Source organism: Nilaparvata lugens, chromosome 6 (genome assembly GCF_014356525.2).
Source record: "Nilaparvata lugens isolate BPH chromosome 6, ASM1435652v1, whole genome shotgun sequence".
Classification (NCBI taxonomy): domain Eukaryota; kingdom Metazoa; phylum Arthropoda; class Insecta; order Hemiptera; family Delphacidae; genus Nilaparvata; species Nilaparvata lugens.
Genome location: NC_052509.1, coordinates 66,420,783 through 66,441,434, shown reverse-complemented (window position 1 = coordinate 66,441,434; position 20,652 = coordinate 66,420,783). Strand labels below are relative to the sequence as shown.

The 20,652-nt window shown below is 36.0% G+C and overlaps 1 protein-coding gene across 5 annotated transcripts in view; it reads left to right on the top strand.

Moving 5' to 3' along the window:
* Positions 1-20,652, top strand: part of LOC111048259 (potassium voltage-gated channel protein Shaker) — a 692,857-nt gene that overhangs the window by 86,482 nt on the left and 585,723 nt on the right. Inside the window, exon 1 of one of the 5 annotated variants that reach the window (XM_039431764.1) lies at positions 10,325-10,692. The exons of the other annotated variants lie outside the window; for them this stretch is intronic. Within the exon in view, the coding sequence (XP_039287698.1) occupies positions 10,649-10,692 (44 nt within the window). The 5' untranslated portion in view covers positions 10,325-10,648. Of the gene's footprint in view, positions 1-10,324; positions 10,693-20,652 lie in introns of those variants that run through there. 5 annotated transcript variants of the gene reach the window in all.

Sequence of the window (20,652 nt, the reverse complement as noted above, 5' to 3'; positions counted from 1 at the left end):
GCCCAACAAAATGCGTCATTATTCTCTTAATCACTTCCAAGTATGTCACAACATTTTTGTCACATAGTTTTAGAAGTCTTGATTTCGAAAAACTACACGCTAATACTAAATTGATTATTATGCCAGGATAGATTCAGCTTATAATGATTCATGCATTATGTACACTGATATTAACTGTATGCTAATGATCATAATGATATTGATAATGCAATGAGTGAAAGCATCTCTTATTGAACTCATGAATTTATTCACATTCAATTGAAATTCTGTAAAATTATTCAGTTATGAAATTCTCATATTTGATCAGTTATAAATCCTATTCATACACTCTCCATACAAATTGAGAAGTTGTTGATGATTAATTATGTTTTAAAAATTAGAAATCCATTGAATTTGGGATTTATTTTGATGTGATAATCATGGTTTCATGGTATCTGAATAATAACTTACGTTTCACTCTATAGAATGGCATATTGTTTGGACGCGTTGAAAAAAAAATACCTGTCTCCACCCCTTAAGCTACTAAGGGATGGTTTCCGAGCTTGGAATTTTGCTAAGTCCTAGACTTTAAACAGCTGGAGTCAGAAAATCGGCTTTCCAAAACGGGGCGTAGTGGCAGCTATTATAATACAGTAGTCGTTGTTTTAATTTTCTCATTTCTATAATTGGAAACGTTTTTCCTTGACGAATTAAACATTCCTAAATAATTCGAAATAGCTGAAACTTTACACTATTTTCTCTTTATTTTATTTTGCGTTCAATTTTCTAGTTTTTCGAAATTTAATTCAAACGTGACTATGACAATGACTGCGACTACGCCCAGTTTTGGAAAGCCGATTTTCTGACTCCAACTGTTTAAAGTCTAGGACTTGGCTAAATCCTGAGCTCGGAACCCGGCCCTTTGATTCTCTAATCTATTCCTAGATTCTATATTGGAATAATCATCGATATGATATTACATCAGATATACTGATATTAGCTATCCTCTATAGATGGCAGTGGCGAGATAGAGAATTGGCAACAATGTTCTGCTATCTCTCCTCTGCCATTATAACGTGAACCTCACTATAGTTTATACCCTCCCTCATCGATGTGGGGATGCACTCAATTATTCCAAGGACTAATTTTATTTTGTGAACTGCTTCGAGATGAAAATGGTTTGGAAATTCTGGAGACATAATAAAGTATTCAATATATGTTTGAAAGCCGTCTGTTCAGGGTTGAAGTGGCTGCATCTTGCTCGAAATGAGATTTTATGTCTCTCTTCTTCTCTCTGAGTTTCCTATCGTCTTTCTCGCTCTATCTTTCTTTGTTTCCTCTCTGGAAATCGTTCCAGAAGAGACTACTGAACTAAGAAGAGAGAATAGTGAATATGTAACACACACACTCTCACACTCTCTCTCTCTAAAAGTATCTAGCGGATAGGGCCTCTATATATAAAGGTTTTGTGACAGAGAGGACCTAAAGCCCTGAGTCCAAAAACATGATTTTTGGGTGTTGGTCTGTGTGTGTGTGTGTGTGTATGTGTGTGTGTGTGTGTGTGTGTGTGTGTGTGTATGTGTTGTATGTCTGTGAACACGATAACTCCATTCCTAATTAACCGATTGACTTGAAATTTCAAACTTAAGTTCCTTATACCATGAGGATCCGACAATAAGAATTCAATAAAATTCAATTCAAGATGGCGGAAAAAATGGCGGATAATTACTAAAAAACCATGTTTTTCACACCCATTTCTCTCAAAAACGGCTCTAACGATTTTCTTTAAATTTATACCATGGATAGCTATTCATGAGCCCTATCAACTGACATAAGTCTCATATCTGGAAATTGCAGGAGCTGCGTAATATTCTCGAAAAAAATAGCGGATAATTACTAAAAAACCATGTTTTTCACGGTTTTCTCGAAAACGGCTCCAACGATTTCCTTCAAATTTATACCATGGATAGCTATTTATAAGCGCTATCAACTGACATAAGTCTCATTTCTGGGAAAATTGCAGAGTTCCGTAATATTTTTGAGAAAAATGGCGGATAATCACTAAAAAAAACATGTTTTTTTCCACGTTTTCTCGAAAACGGCTTTAAACGATTTTCTCAATTTTATACCATGGATAGCTATTTATAAGCCCTATCAACTGCCATGAGTCTCATCTCTGGAAAATTGCAGGAGCTCCGTAATATTTTTGAGAAAAATGGCGGATTTCTGAAAAACCATGTTTTTCACGGTTTTCTCCGAAAACGGCTGTAACGATTTTCTTCAAATTTATTAAATGGATAGCTTTTTATCAGCTCTTTCAACTGGCATGATTCTCCTCTCTGGGAAACTAATGGGGGGTCCACCCCATCCTTGAGAAATGGACTTTGTAACCTCCTTCTCGTGCATGAGGTAGGTAGGTAGCGCAGTTCATAAAAATAACACATAGTCGAGATATTTCATCTGTAGAACAGCTGTTTTGACGACTTTCAAAAAATTACGACTAAAAAAATAATCGAATTTCACAATTTACACTAAGGAAAAAGTACTCCACTTTTGCGAGACGCAAAACAATAATTATATATACACATATACAGAAGTTTGATCGTAGTTTCAAATATGAGCAAGGAAAGTTGTGTGAGTGCGCCACACCAGATTTTTATTTATTGATAAACAGAACACAATTCTCTAAAATGATCATGTTTATTTATCTCTTTTCTGTATAGGGCTACTTGTAATATAGATAGAAAGATAAATAAGAATCTTAGTACCTGTTTTCAATTATTTTATCACAACATGATTCAAAATTGATGCCATTTTACTTCAGATCACTTGAAAATGGCATCATTGTTGAAACATGTTGTGATTAAATAATTCAAAAAATCTGGTGTGGCGCACTCACACAACTTTCCTTGCCGTTATGAAAATTGATCACCTGACGCTAGTGTTCCTGCGCATTCCAAGTCTACTATTCAAATATTTGAGCCAGCTGGTGACAGGGCAATAACGCTGGAGACACACATGAGGTCTGCTATCTCTTCATAGTGAATGATTCAATAGAATCAACATTAATTTGCAATTGAATAATCACATTTTCTCGAATTTAAAGCTTATTTTCAATTTCAGGTGAAAATGTTACGGAACATTAATTGTAGAGATTTTCATGCTCAATCTACTCCACTTGATTTTCTTTGTTTCAATTGTATCTAAAGCCTGATAATTGGTAATATATCTGCATTGATGGGGCGGAGCTCCTGAAATTTTTACAGATATGGGACTTGTGGCAGTTGATAGAGCTTATCGATGACTATTTTAGGTATGAATTTGATCAAAATCGTTGGAGCCGTTTCCGAGAAAATCACGAAAAGCCCTGTTTTTGACAACATTTTCGCCATTTGAGCCGCCATATAGTGAAAGGACCTCAAGTTCCAAATTTCAAGTCATTCCGTCTCTCATCTCACGAGATGAATATCGTGTACACAGACGCTCATACACCCACACACACACACACACCACACACACACACACACACACACACACACACACACACACACACACACCACACACACACACACACACACACACACACACACACACCACACACACACACACACACACACACACACACCATACAGACCATACTCAGGAACCATTTTTTTGGACTCAGGGGACCCTGAAACGTATAGAAATTTAGAAATTGGGGTACCTTAATTTTTTTCGGAAAGCAATACTTTCCTTACCTGTGGTAATAGGACAAGGAAAGTATAAGGGTACTGAGATCGTGTTTATATTTCACAGCTGGATATATGTCATCTTATGAATTTCGAGGATGTGATACTTTGATTTTTGACATACTCACTCGCTCACTCACTTGTTTACTATCCACAGCTGTTTCAGACAAGGATGAATTATCATTTAAATGTCATTCAGCAAGTTTCCCCTTAGGATGAGACCTAGTGCAATCGAATCTTTATATCATACACCTACTATTTTCCAAATTTTGTGGAAATTGTTAGAGCCGTTTTCGAGATCTGTTGAACATAAATAATCAGATATAAAAATAGCCAGATATAAAAATCACCAGATATAAAAATCATCAGATATATAAATAACCAGATTTACAAATACAGAAATTGTTCGCTTAATATAATAGGATATACTAATATTATATGGCTATCCTCCATAGATGGCAGTGGCGAGAAAGAGAATCAGCAACAATGTTCTGCTATCTCTCCTCTGCCATTATAACGTGAACCTCACTATAGTTTATACCCTCCCTCATCGATGTGGGGATGCACTCAATTATTCCAAGGACTCATTTCATTTTGTGAACTGATTCAAGATGAAAATGGTTTTTTTGGAATTTCTGGAGACATAATAAAGTATGCAATATATGTTTGAAAGCCGTCTGTTCAGGGTTGAAGTCGCTGCATCTTGCTCGAAATGAGATTTGCTGTCCCTCTTCTTCTCTCTGAGTTCCCTATCGTCTTCCTCGCTCAATCTTTCTCTGTTTCCTCTCTGGAAATCGTTCCAGAAGAGACTACTGAACTGAGGTGAGAGAATAGTAAATAAGTAACACACACTCTCTCTCTCTCTAAAAGTAGCTAGTGGATAGGGCCTCTATATAAGGGTTTTGTGACAGAGAGGACCTAAAGCCCCAACTCCGCCCCTAATACAGGGAATTTAATTCAACTATTCTCTCTCTCTCTCTCTCTCTCTCTCTCTCTTCTTTTTTCTCTCCTTTCTAGAAATTGTTTTGAGAGAGTCTATTAACTGAGAAAAGAGTGTAAGGAATAAGTAACGTTCACACTCATGAACAAGTCTTGCATTTGTGGGACCAGACTAGAGTAGCAGATAAAAGATGAAGAAGAAGAAGAGAAAGAAAAATAAGAAGAAGAAGAAAAAGAAGGAGAAGAAGGAGAAGAAGAAGAAGTGTTTGTGAGACTAGACCGGAGGAGCAGATGGGGAAAAATGATAGAAAATGAATCCAGGACTATTTCCCACTTCTCAAAGACCTTCTCCACTATTCCTATCCAGGACACTGACTATAATCAATTCAGAGGAGCTTTTGCTGAATGACTAAGTAACAGTATTCATGTGCAACTCTTGATTCAATCAGAGAGCTATATTTTGAATATGTGGATCTCGATTATAATAGCCTATATATTTTCAGAAAGAAAATTTTGACACAGTTATAAAAATTGGGAGTATGAAATTTTTATTGTAAAAGAAAAAATACGCCCCAAAAGGGGCGTAAAACATTCTACGCCCATTTTCAACATAGTTCTTCTAAGAAGTTAACGTGTTAGAGAACTACTTTCGTGAAAAAGCCATAGTGCATTCTGGTGACGTCAGCACAGGTAGGGCTCCTAAAAGTTTGTTGATTCCAGCTGAACTATAACCAGATAGTGTTTTTATTAGTGTAGGAGCTCTACCTGTGCTGATGTTACCATCTACCACCTGTCATGCACTATGGTTTTGTTTACGGGGGTAGTGGTTTGATTTGAAAAAGTCGGTGAAGATTGGATGAGTCTGTGGTTTTTTTACCACCTAAAACATTGAAACATATTCTACAGCAAGACAATAAATATCATTGTAATCAGATAGGGAGATATAGCCGGATAAGAACGAATCTTGTCATTATCAAGATAGTCATTATCCAATCCGGTTCTTCCATTCAGACAAATATCTTTATCAGAAAAACATGTTTTTGTCGTATCTCTGTCTCAGCTTCGATGGTAATCTCTTTCACAGCTAGATAGTTAGCATACATCACAAAATAATTGTTATCGTCCACAAATTTGAGTTAACCTTCCGGTAGTCGTGCCCTACTCAATCACACGAGCAGTCGCGTGTTGTATTTTGTACAACATCTAATTATCCAAGTTTTATGTACTCTGTTTACTGTCAAAACATATTAATTTATGTATAATTACTTTTTCCATCTTCTTGGATTATTTTACGCCTTTGAACATTTGGATGATTACCATTTTATAGCCCAATAAGTTACATCAAGCAAAGCCATCAATTCTGTGTTATTGGTTCGTTTACAGTCCTCGTATACAGTCTTCCCCTATCTTATGCAAAGTGCGACTTATGGCACTGTCGCGACTAAATGGCACCTAGAGACTGAACCATTGCTCGGTTGATACTGCAACTCAGTGGAGTGATGGGGGGAGAGTTTTGGAATGCATAGGTGACTCATTCACTGACACCACCCCATTCAATAGTTTTTTGGAGCAAAAAAACTGACACTGATGTACTTTTTACAACAGCGCGACTGCCGAGAGGTTAAAATCAAGTCTCAGATTGAATTAAATTCCATGTTTGATAAATTCAAGATGAATGAATGAAGACTTTTAGGAATGTAGAGCGAATGAGACAAACCCATTCTTGAGTTACAATAGTAATATTCATTCAAAAAATACAACAACATTTTATAAATGAATGAAGAACTATTAAAGATGTGCAGCAAACGTGACAAACCCATTCTCGAGTCATTATAGAGATATTCAATCAATAAATCCAACAAAATCGAAATCCCACATATAAATAGCAGCACTTTACAAAGAGTAAATAACACCAACAAATGCTGAGTACTGCAATGCGAATCCCCTTGCAATCCTGTCATCACTGATGTTGGCTGCAGGCGAGTGGAGTGAGACTGATAATCAGTCAAACATTAATCTTTCCCAATCATCCACACTTGAGAATGATATTGCATGTACAAATGTATAAAATAAATAAATAAATGAATAGATGAATAAATAAATGATTGAATAGATAATTACATTTACATTTTCATTTATTACATTCCTCAATCACAACATCAAATTAATGATTGGGAGAAAATCAACAGGATAAACCCAAAACTATTCCTCTCCCTAATTTTGATAGAAATAGTCCAAATGAGGTTATGAGAACACTTTTATAAAGATCACAAAAATTTACAGTCCAAATATACATTATACTAAAAATTTTGTATCTCGGTTGATCAGAAAGATGAAACAAATCATTATTACACTTGGAAGTGCATTAATAAATTGAAAAATATTAAAAAACTTGATAAATTTGAAGCCAGAAAAATCACAAAAACATTCACTATCAGCATATGATCGTACATAATGACTTGGGGTGAGTAAATGTAGACTGATAGTGGCTGGAGGCGAGTGAAGCGAGCTAGCATGACATTCACAAGCATCGAATATACTCGTTGCTACTCGTTCATCCGGGCGTGAAATTCAATCGCGCCTCGCTTTTCACAGCTTTTCACGGTTTTCCCGGCTTTCCACGCTTTTCACGGCTTTGTTTCACAGCTGCGATCACGTTCAAGCTCTCTCGACGTTTGTTGAAACGTGTCTGATCAAACGTTGGCTTCCTCCGTCATTTCTGGATAAACTTGATGTTACAATCTGATCTATTTGGCTGCTTGTATTTGGTTTTCCCAAAGAGTTGAGGAGTCAAGCTGAGTTTATTTATTTATCTATTTATTCATTTATTAATCTATTCATTTATTTATTCATCTATTCATCTATTTATTTATTTATTTACTTATTTATCATTTATTATCCATTTATTTATTTATTCACAAACGCAACTAACGAGTAATCCAAGCCCAGGTGATCATTCATAATCAATTGGTCGGTTTGATTGGACTGGAGTAGGAGATTTAAAGAAAGTAGAGTGAAAAAGTGAGTACCGTAGTGGAAGGAGAAAGAAAGACCTGAGAGAGGATTATAAAAATGATCAGAGCGGTGAAAATGATGATAAATACAATGTTGATGATGAGGAATTAAATAGAGGAGTGAATGAGAGAGGGGAGGTTGGGAAAATATAGAGGAATATGGACGGAAATACAAATGACAAAGGGGAAAATGAAGAACTCTAACATGGAAAGTGGGAAATGATAAAGGGGAGGTTGAGAGAATATAGGGAATCTTGAGAGATATGGATGGAAATAAAATTAAAAAAGGGGAAAATGAAGGAGAGAAACATGAGAAAACTTGGATAACATGAGAAAATTTATGACAAAGACTGTAAAAGGAGAGAGTGTATCATTGACATAATCGGAGCGGAGAAAAAGCAGATGCGAAACACAGATTACAATTGAGAGAGAGAGATGTAGAATAGAATATCTTCAGAATGAATGAGAGAGTTACGGAGAATCGGCATCAATTGAGGGAGCATGTTCGAAGAGTGTCAGCTGAAAGAATACCATTAATTTAAAGTCTATAATTATCAGCCTGTAGGCAAAAGAGATGTTAGTAGACCAAACAAGCGGTGGCAAAAAAGGATTTTTCATGTTTACTTGAATAATTGGCTAGATGAGAGTCGGAACAGGTTAAGCCTAATCCTTGTTTGTAAGAAGAAGAAGAAGAAGAAGAGAGAAGAAGAAGAAGAAGAAGAAGACGAAGAAGAAGAAGAAGAAGAGAAGAAGAAGAAGAGAAGAGAAGAAAGAAGAAGAAGAAGAAGAAGAAGAAGAAGAAGAAGAAGAAGAAGAAGACGAAGAAGAAGAAGAAGAAGAAGAAGAAGAAGAAGAAGACGAAGAAGAAGAAGAAGAAGAAGAAGAAGAAGAAGAAGAAGAAGAAGAAGAAGAAGAAGAAGAAGAGAAGAAGAGAAGAAGAAGAAGAAGAGAAGAAGAAGAAGAAGAAGAAGAAGAAGAAGAAGACTAGGATAGAAAAATATTCGATATACTGATAAATATGCTCAGAAACACATCTAACAAACAGAGGTTTAGAATAGAATGACTTTTTACTTTCCTTGCCCTATTTCCATAGGTAAGGAAAGTATTGCTTTCCGAAAAAAATTAAGGTCCCCGAATTTCTCAATTTCTATACGTTTCAAGTTCCCCTGAGTCCAAAAAAGTGGTTTTTGGGTATTGGTCTGTATGTGTGTGTGTGTGTGTGTGTGTGTGGTGTGTGGTGTGTGGTGTGTGTGTGGTGTGTGTGTGTGTGTGTGGGTGTGTGTGTGTGTGTGTGTGTGTGTGTGTGTTGTGTGTGTGTGTGTGTGTGTGTGTGTGTGTGGTGTGTGTGTGTGTGTGTGTGTGTGTGTGTGTGTGTGTGTGTGTGTGTGTGTGTGTGTGTGTGTGTGGTGTGTGTGTGTATGAGTGTATGTGCGTCTGTGTACACGATATCTCATCTCCCAATTAACAGAATGACTTGAAATTTACTTATATATTTACTTTCAATATAAGCATCCGACACGAACAATTTCGATCGAATTTAATTAAAGATGACGGCTAAAATGGCAAAAATGTTGTCAAAAACAGGGTTTTTTGCGATTTTCTCGAAAAATGCTTCAACGATTTTGATCAAATTCATACCTAAATCAGTTATTGATAAGCTCTATCAACTGCCATAAGTCCCATATCTGTAAAAATTTCAGGAGCTCCGCCCCATCTATGCAAAATTTGATTCTAGATTCCCAATTATCAGGCTTCAGATACAATTTTAACAAAAAATTTCAAATGGAAAAGATTGTGCATGGAAATGTCTACAATTAATGTCTTGTAACAATCTCACCTTAGATTGAAAATAAGCTCGAAATTCGAGAAAATGTGATTATTTCAATTGCAATCTGTTGACAACTGTTCATTCCATTGAATCAAAGACCTTAAAGAGATATTATATATTATTTATTTGTAATACTATAGATCACAAAGGCATTGGTGGCATTGGTATGTAATAATCTTATGGGTTGCCCCCTCAATGGCGAATTTCAATTCCAAATACGACACTAGCGCTGCATGTGAGTCTATGCATCTTTAAGGTCTTTGCATTAAATCATTCACTATGAAGAGATAGCAGACGTCGTGTGTTCCCAGCGTTATTGTCCTGTCACCAGCTGGCTCGGATCTTTGAATAGTAGTAGACTTGAGATGCGCGGGAACACTAGCGTCAGATGATCAATTTTCATAACGGCAAGGAAAGTTGTGTGAGTGCGCCACACCAGATTTCTTTATTATTATTTGTTGACGTGGCGAAGTTTGGACAGTAATGTCCACTCTACCACTTTACCATGTTTGGAGAAAATGAAGGAGAATGAAGGACTCGGAATAAAGGAGAAAACAATGATAAAATCCATAGAACTTGACAGAATTGATGACTCAAACCAACACCATGAGCACGTTTTAATACCTTGACTATAACATTGAAAGAATAACCACAATCTGTGATATGAGCAGTCAAATAATTGAGACAAAGTGTGATTGAAGATAGGAAACTCCCGGGCCAGGAAGCTGGGGGTGGATGCAGCGGGAGCTGGAGGGTGGGGGTGGTTCGGAGGTGGTTGGGGGTGGTTCAGGGGGCAGTTTGGGGGTGGTAAAGGGGTGGTAGCAGCACAGGTTTCGGGTGAGAACGGAGCTCAGTGCTCTGCTCGGTCGCGGGTCCGTAAGTTGCTGGGATGCTGTGCCAGCTCGTTTCCAGCCCCCAACTTCATCACAGTTATGTTCAGATGCTCTAGGTTCACGAAGACCTGGCATGTAGTGGATGAATCAGTCAATCAGCCGAACAATCTCCTGACAGCGTCATGACAGGTCACGCCGTCACCTGCAGTCACACAATCCGTCTACCTAATTCTAGTAGTTGTTTGTCGCGGTGTTTTGTTGTTGTGTTCGGTGACGTTTCACTGTTTTTGTCACGAGTGTCACCGTGTTATTGTCACACCAGTCACCATGTTCGCTATGACAGAGTATTTCGGCGAGTTTGCCTTGGCAAGGTCAGTCACCTCATCAGTTATTGTGATCAGATGATGTGTAATTTTTTCTAGTTATTGTTGTGATCTTTCAATCATTAAGATCAGTAATTGTGTTAAGTTGTTATCCGGTGTTGTCAATGTGATCAGTTGTTATAGTTGTGATCTGAGAATCTAATTATTGTGAAAAGTTGTTATAAGTTGTCAATGTGATCAGTTACTATTGTGATCAGATAATGTAATTGTGTAGAGTTTTAATCAGTTTTTTTCTGTTGAGATTAATCATGAGTACCTCCAATTCACTACAGGATTACACCCTCCACAGTTGCAACGAGGTTTCAAAGTGTCTCAATCTTTACATTATAACCTCCACGTCATCAAAGGATTGCATCCTCCCTACAAAGCAGCTTGCAACTTGGCATAGCCCTTCCATACAACGTGGTATGAAGTAACATGATTGTCAACCGAATCCTACAATAGTGGTGTTTAGATGCTCACAACATCGCCTCAATTATCCTCTCCATAGGATCACACCTCAACAGATAGCAACTTGATTCTTCAACAACTAATGGAATATAGTGCCTACATCAACCTATCCAGCTACTAAGGATTACTGATTGCATACTCCATAGGTATAACGTGATAGAGAGTAGCAGTTTATTGAAAGCAACTAGAAGAATACTGTGTACTCATCGACACAACAACCCTAAAGGATTACAAATAGCAAATGATAGTGGTCAGACAAACTTATGTTCTCCTGATCGAAAACTACACAACATCTCAAAGAATTTGGAAATATACAGTGTATATCTAGGCATTTGAGACTCATGAGCTATATATTTGTTGTGTATCTGCCATACGCTGAATACATATAAATAGATAATAAATAGATACATATAAATAATTAATACAGTAAATAAATACGAATAGCATCCCTCAGTAGCAATGTGGTAGAAAGTGAAATAACCAATTAAAGTGGACCCTGGTCTACGGTTTAGGAATACAGTGTCTTCTCACAGATATTGAAAAATGTCAACCTCCATAGCTTCAACGTGATAGGAAGCTTGATGATTCGCCTTCAGCCTCCAACCTCTCGGACCTATATTTACACATTGCACATAATAGCTCTCATTGGAAATAAAATTATACCTTCTCTATGAAGTCTCTACACAAACCTGAAGAATTAAGGATAAAACCTCCCCTATTAGTAGTAGTAAAAATGTTATTATTTACAACCAACAACACTTTACAAAAAAATGCCATTAATACTAAACCCAATATGAAACAAAATAAAAATTTACCATATTTCGACATTATTATAAATCAGAAAATGAACTAGGACATTACAAATGGCAAAACCTGGAAGGTTGTCTGCCAGGAGTCGGTTTTAATAGTTGAATTCCAAGGTATACATACCTCCCCTATTAAATACAGTTTACAAGGATAATGGATAGAACATCCTCTATCATATACAGCTTGCAAGGATTATATTTTAATCATTTTCTTTTCTACATATAGTTTATGGGTTATAGATGGAACATCCTAGACAAATGTAGGGTTATAGATGAAACATTCTATACAACTTTCAAAAACCTCCCAAAGCTATCATGTGATATCAATCATCATTCATGGGATTCATTCACAAATATGAAAAAATATAACAAGGAACCTTCCATACATATCTCTCAATGATTACAAATAAATGGAAACCCTACACGTACAACGTGTTGACATCATAACTTAATTATTGTCTTCAAGGTTCAAAAATACAAGTTGATTTCATGTTTCCATTATCTTCGAACAGACGCTCACAGAAAACCAGATCAGGTTCGATTGGATCTATATGACACGTTTCCCTCAATAACCTACTGAGATTCTTCTTAATCCAATCAGGTAGAGCGATGTAGATTGATGATTTTCACTCTTGATTAATTGATTTTGTCATCATAGCGCATCATATGATTGTGTGGTTTGAAGCACCTTCCAGAATAAAGGCTGTGCTGTAGATGTCACGTGGTCAAGTTTCACAATGATATTTTTATGATAGTTCACAATTTAATAGATCATCAGCTGTTCTAGTGAAAATTGTGTGTTTTTTGGCTTCAAAATTCATAAAATAACTTAATTAAAAGTTGACCTTGAAATCTTACAGAAAAACATAAACTACTTTTTGGACATGTAATCAAAATTTGGGAATGGAATAGTTTTGGGGGCCATTCCTGAGTTTCTTCCCAATCATATTTATGATTGTATTATATTCACGAATAAATAGATAATGATTATTTTGATGACAGAGTGAGGATGACATCTGAAAAAATATGATTTTTCATGATCAATTACGAAAGTATTACGAAAGTATAAATCCAGGGAATGCTATGAAACAAAACGCATAAATTCTCTTCCTTCGTTATCTTCAGTTCCTATCAAAAATATTATTCCAACTATGGTGTATTCAATGGTGGGTTCAAGCTCTTTTTCTGGAATTATTATCACAATCTAGACCATAGAAAAAACGAATCTTAGAGGTATCATATCTTAAAACAATCGTATAAGTTTTCTCTGGGTAGACCCACTATATTACTGAATGAAAATCAGTGTAAAAAATACTAGTGTGAGAAAAGTATCTCCAGTTGTTTGAAAATTCCTTTTTTGAGTTGATAATAACGATTAATTTTTCTGTTACATTATTGTTCCCTATCGACTTTCAGCTTCAAGATATCATCACATTTCCAATACTATTCTCATAATTCAATCCTCCACTTTTTCAACGTTTCTGCCTTTTTGTCCCTCATCCAGAGCTTTTCACACTCAGATTCTGATAATCTTTTCACCCAACTCACCCCTAGCATTTCGTACATCTTCCCACTCAATCATCCTGTCACATTCAGCGACCTATCATCCGGTTTTCCTTCTTCTATGTCTTATTTTCTCCCAACATCTCTCCTCATGCAACCTTACCGACATTTTATTTCAACGCTTGATCCTTTTTCTCTCCAACACATCGATGATTAAGATTTATGAGAGTAGGTTAGTTAGAGTGGGGAATTCGATTTTAATCAATTGACTGTTTTGGAGTTTTAAAATGTTTCAAATGAAAAGGGTTCTACATACCAAATTAGTAGACAGAAGGTTGGTCACTCATCTGTAGTATTTTAGTTGAAATGCGATTGGAGAGGGGGAACTGCAGCCGTGACGTAGGCTGTAGTACAGAGTAGGCAGAATATCGCATTCTTGAAAATCATACGGTGACCTATAGTCAAATTATATAACACAAACATTTCTGACATGCAAGCTTTCTGTTCTGCTTTACAATAATTATCAAACATTTGAATAATACAAGCATTTTGCAATTTAAAAGCAAAAAGCCCACCTCCTAACCTTCCCTTTCAAACCCTTAGGTTTCTTATCTTCTAGGTCATGTTTATATTTTGTAGATTGGCTATACATCAGCTTGTGATTTCGGGGATGAGATATTTTGATTCTGTAGGTAGAGCATGTGCTCGATACCAGCATGTGTTAAGTGCATTTATATGAAGAAATTCATTGGATTTATCGGGATCGGTTATTGTTTATTGAAATGCATTGGTTTATCAAGATTTGTTATGGGTTAATCTGAAATAAAATAGTATACGTTGTCTACTAACGCTTTTCCAGCTTATTAACTTTTTCGTGTCACGTGTTTAGATTCTTGAAAAACTTTCAACTTCATTTATTCATACAAGTTGAATGAACTTAAATATTAACAACATCATTAGAATCGGTGATTAATTCGCTATAAGTATGGAGACTTTTAAGTTCTAGATCAATCTTGAGGGGATAAACGACGATGTATTTGAAGATACAGTGAATAAACTGTATGCTCAGTGTGGTTACTCTATCACTTTTTACTACACGTGACGTCACGCTGGCATTCCCCCACCACTTCGAATCTTACACCTGTGAGTGATCAACCTTCTGTCTACTAACGTTGACTACATACCATATAGTTTTTATTAATTCTCATACATTCTTATTGGTCGGAGACGACTGAGTGAATATAGTTCCGTTAGAGTTCATGAAAGAATCTTTTCACTGGAGGAAACACGGAAACTGATACTGGCTAATGAGAATCCTTTTCAAAGTCGAATGTATCAATGTACACCACAGTAGAGGGAGATAGAAAAAATCGAAGGACTGCTACAGTGAGGTCCACGTTATAATGGCAGTGTTTGATCAGCAATGGTATCGCTATCCTTGTCTATGATTCAACAAAGCTGATAGCGCCATCTCTTTCTCGCTTTGCTCTGTTTCTAGATGGTATTTGAACAATGTAGAAATATAATTAATTGACAAAATATCTCATCTTGATTATGAGAATTCATTATGCAAATATTAAGAAATATAATGACTCGCTTAATAAAATATAATTGATTATCTTAAACGAGAATGAACAGTCAATATTACATCAATAAACCTGTATCAGCTAACATCTATAGAAAGCATTGACAAGATAGAGGATTGGCAACGTTTTTCTCCTATCTTTCTCCTCTGCCATTATAACGTGGACCTCACTATAGTAGAATCTCATTAATGGAGGAGCAATGGAATTTGATAACTATCATTTTGAATGCGTCAATATCATTTGGGGAGATCTACACCACTACACCATCATTGGTTGATTGATTGATTGGTTGATTTATTGATTAGCTGCCTTTATTGAAAACCTTTATTAAAAACCTCTATTAAAAACCTTCATAATTGACAGAGTTGAAAGGATAATACATTGATGTTTTTAATACCACTATTTTTGTTCATAAATAACTTGAGTGAAGAATCAGGTTTAATGACAACACCAGTCACATCTTTAGCTGAACTCCACACCATTCTATCCTTATAATAATATTATCAACAGAGTCTATTTGTATTGGATGAAAAGACTAAGGAATTGCATATCTAATATAAATGATAATCACAATATCAACTTCTCAACTACACAAAAAGAGTTTATTTGTAGAACAAATTTTGAACACAATCTAAACACATTTGAACACAACTTCAACAGAGTTTATTTGTATTGAATGAAAAGACTAAGGAATTGAATATCTAATATTAATAATTACCACAATATCAACTTCTCAACTACACAAAAATCTTGTGTGGCGCACTCACACAACTTTCCTTGCCGTTATGGAAATTGATCCCGACGCTAGTGTTCACGTGCATCTCAGGTCTACTTATAAACAAAGATCTGAGCCAGCTGGTGACAGGACAATAGCGCTGGAGACTACGAGGTCCGCTATCTCTTCATAGTGATGATTTAATAGAATCAACAGTTGCCAACAGTTTGCAATTTAAATAATAACATTTTCTTGAATTTCGAGCTTATTTTAATTTTAGGTGAAAATGTACTGAACATTAATTGTAGAGATTTTTATGCTCAATCTTCTCCACTCGAATTTTCTTGTTTAAATTTATCTGAAGCCTGATAATTGGGAATCTGAAATCCAACTTTGCATAGATGGGCGGAGCTCCTGAAATTTTTACAGATATGGGACTTGTGGCAATTGATAGAGCTTATCAAGACTATTCCAGGTATGAATTTAATCGAATAGTTGGAGCCATTTCGAGAAAATCGCGAAAAACTCTGGTTTTGACAACATTTTTGCCATTTTAGCCGCCATCTTGAATTGCATTCGATCGAAATTGTTCGTGTCGCATCCTTATAGGGAAAGGACCTTAGTTCCAAGTTTCAAGTCATTCCGTTAATTGGGAGATGAGATATCTGTGTACACAGACGGCACATACACTCATACACACCACACACCTACAGACCAATACCCAAAAACCACTTTTTTGGACTCAGGGGACCTCGAAACGTATAGAAATTTACAAATGGGGGTACCTTAATTTTTTTCGGAAAGCAATACTTTCCTTACCTATGGTAATAGGGCAAGGAAAGTAATAATTCACAATATCAACTTCTCAACTACACAAAAAAAGTTTATCTGTAGAACAAAACTTTGAACACAATCTAAAAACATTTGAACACAACTTCAGTCTTATCGAAGTATCTTCCTCAAATACATAATTTTCCTCAAATGTATTCATTTTATGCACTCACACGAAATCAGACTGGAGGGAGAAATGGGGAATAGTATGAAGAGAATATATGAGAAGTATAAGAGAGTAATAAGAGACTGAATAGTTAGGTAGTTTTCAAGAGAGTTGAGTCTCAGTTTTAATGAAGCGTTGAAAGCGGAGCCAGCCCAGCTCTAGTACTAACTTAGACTAGTGATATTCAAACAAGTGCAGTTCTCACTGCTTACAGCTACTTTGATGCTTTGACGCAGTGACATTTTTCATCATTTTTTCATTATTACTATCATTATTTATCAATTATTTGTTATTTCTATATTCCCAGTCAATCTATTATTGAAGAATTTTTATGCAGTGGAAGAATAGTATTTGTATACCGTATCTAGAGTGAAAAGTACGACTCTTTATCACTGTGGGAAAAAGTTTGGAGCCCGAGGCGAAGCCGAGGGCAACAATTTTCTTGAGGGAGAAAAAGTATTTTTCGCTCGTGATGTACACAACATTTTTCCTCTATCTAAATTTTTTCATAGAAACTGCAAATCAAATTATTTTAATAACTTACGTTATTGGTGACAATGTTTCCTTATAACAAAACCTTAAATCTAAAACCTAGAGACTGGTCGTCTGATTGGCACTGCCGATTGCGCTATCCATCGGCAAAAGTTGTAACATTATATCAGCTGAGCAGCTACCAAAAATGGCTGACTCCAGATCACGCGGTTCAGATTTGAATTGCAGATCAAAAATATTTGTTGGCTGGTATTCTGAATAGAATAAAATATTTTAAAATTTGTATAAATTTTTATGTCTACTAATTTTAAGTATATAATATCATACAAACATATATTTCATGAGTTGGTCAAATTTCTGGTTGTGGTATTGAATTCAGTTGACACAATGACAGACACCTCTATTATGCTTCCTCATCTGAGCTTAGACCTTCTAAATATTTCAAATGTAAGTTATTAAGATGGAGATAGTCCATCATATAGACATAAAAAGGGGGTCTGCTTGCAATTTATTTGTAGTTCTGATTTTTTAATATAATTATTATTTGGGTACATGAGAGAAGTCCAGACCAATTTCTTCATGCAAAATTTCCTTGTGCTAGATACAGGGTGGCCCAAAAACCTTGTATTTCCGGCTCATTCTCCAGTTTTCAACTAGTTCTGCCAATCTTGTAATCGGACAGAAAAATTTGCATTCGCCTTATTTTTAGATTATAAAATTCTAAATAAGATGAGATCATTCGGATATCTCTATCCTTAATGAGTACTGAGTTATGATTTTTCAAAAATGAGTGAAACCAGCTCATCCAAGTGGGCGAGAAATATATTTTCTTGAAGAATAAAATATAATTGATTGTTTCAAACGAAGATGAATATTCAATATCACAACAGATATTCGGGTATCAGCTATCCTGTAGAGGAGAGGCGATGGTACGCAGTTGATCGGCAACGCAGTTGATCTCCTATCTTCTCCACAGCATTATAACGTGGACCTCACTATGAGGTGAATCACAATCACAATAATTCTCTTCCAATATAATCCCAACTCAGAATGATTCTGCCCGCCCACATCTTGGATACTACAAAGTTGGGACTTTGACGAGAGGCGAAAAGTTGCCTGAAGCAGATAAAGCAAAAGAAGTAGAAGAAGACAGGAGGAGAAGAGAAGAAGAAGAAGAAGAAGAAGAAGAAGAAGAAGAAGAAGAAGAAGAAGAAAAGAAGAAGAAGAAGAAGAAGAAGAAGAAGAAGGAAGAAGAAGAAGAAGAAGAAGAAGAAGAAGAAGAAGAAGAAAAGAAGAAGAAGAAGAAGAAGAAGAAGAAGAAGAAGAAAAGAAGAAGACGAAGAGAAGAAGAAGAAGAAGAAGAAGATAATTAGATTTTATGTTGCTTTTGCCTGTGATCTGTATAAATGTCCTGTAACAACTAAAGGTGCGTCCACACATGCCGAACCGACCTCGAACCGCGCAGCAAACCGTGCATTCCTCTAACATTGCCTTTCAACGAACATGAGCATATGTTTCATAATGTTAAAATCAACTGTTAATCATTCGCCGTACCGCACTCAGAACCATTCGCCGTGCTGCTTGCCTCTGTTCTAACTGCTCGCCTCACCTCACTCCGAACGCTGAACTTTTCAGCCAATCAGAGCCCTCGATTACAATTCGTAGCCTAATAGTTGTCATCCAATCACGGATCAGGATGATTTTGACGGAAGATTGAGAAGAAATGGTGGGAGAAGAAAATGAGTAGGAGAATGAGAAGGATAATGACAAGAGAGGATGGAGAGAAAAAAGAGAAGAAGAATAAGGTGGAGAAGAAAAAGGAGGAGTAGAAGAAAATTGAGAGAAAGAAGAAGATCAGAAGAAAGGGGAAAAAGAAGAAGAAGTTAAGAAGCTGAAGAGGGAGAAGAAGAAGAAGAATCGAGCGAGGAAGAAGAAGAGATATTCAGATATTCAATCTTATACGTCGTCGGGTGAAGTTTGAAAGGGAAGCAGTTTGGCTGGCAGGTGCCATTGTGTGACGACGACAACAAAGAAATCGTCCCGCGTTTCCCTGCAACTCACAGGGACAGATTGTTGGTTCTGGTTATCAGTTTGCTGGTTTTGGGTTCACTTCGCTCATTGCTCTGCTATTGGCTCATGTGACGCCGGTGCAAGTTTTCCATTTGTTCTGCAGACATCATCGAATATATATTTCCTTCCTTTAATGTCTTGCTCTCTTCCGTGGAGAGGCAGAATCAAATATTATCAATGAATTTCATACTGGAGAATAAGGAAGTGTCTTTCATTGTATACTCTATAACATTAATGACGTATTTGATCAACTTTGGTTTTGCTATCCTTGTCTATCATAACTATGTTAATAAGTGTTATAGTGTATAATCCTTGTCTATAATTAAAAAATATTTCATCTTAATTATAAAAATTGAAAAAATATAAATTCTTGCTTAATAGAATATAATTGATTCTACGATATTGGAATGAACAGTTAATATTTCATTAACAAGCCTGTATCAGCTACCGTCTATGGAAGGCATTGGCAAGACATAGGTTCGCAACGTTGTTCTGCTATTTTAATCCACTTCCATTATAACGTGGACCACACTATAGTATCACTTGTTCTATTTCAAGGAATGCATAAACGTTTTGGTTGCTGGAACTCATTATCCAAGAGCTAGAAATGCATAACAATTATTAATAGTTAATAAAGAATATTATTTTTCCTCCACCTACTGTCTAAAGTACTTACTTTACTCCCGAAACATAATACTAAAGTGTCACTTTTTCGCTCTCAGTAGTAAAAAACAGAAACAAACACTCCTAGAGAGTAAAAGTGACTCCATTTGAATAACATGGGGAGCATCTCTATTTTGAAACTTACATTGTAATATGTTAGAAGGTCTAAGCTCAGATGAGAAAGCATAATAGAGGTGTCTGTCATTGAGTCAACTGAATTCAATACACAACCAGAAATTTGATTAACTCATGAAATATATTTTGTATGATAATTATTATTTCTTAATATTAGTAGACGATGAAAATTTATACAATTTTCAAATATTTTATTCTATTCAAAATACCAGCCAACAAATACTTTTGATCTGCAATTCAAATCTGAACCGCGTGATCTGGAGTCAGCCATTTTTGGTAGCTGCTCAGCTGATATAATTGTTACAACTTTTGCCGATAGATAGCGCAATCGGCAGTGCCAATCAGACGACCGGTTTTCTTAGGTTTTAGATTTAGGTTATGTTGTTAGGAATCATTGTCACCAATACGTAAGTTATTAGAATGATTTTATTTGCAGTTTCTATAAAAAAATGTAGATGGAGGAAAAAGTTGTGTACATCACGAGCGAAAAATACTTTTTTCTCCCTCAGGAAAATTGCTGCCCCTCGGCTT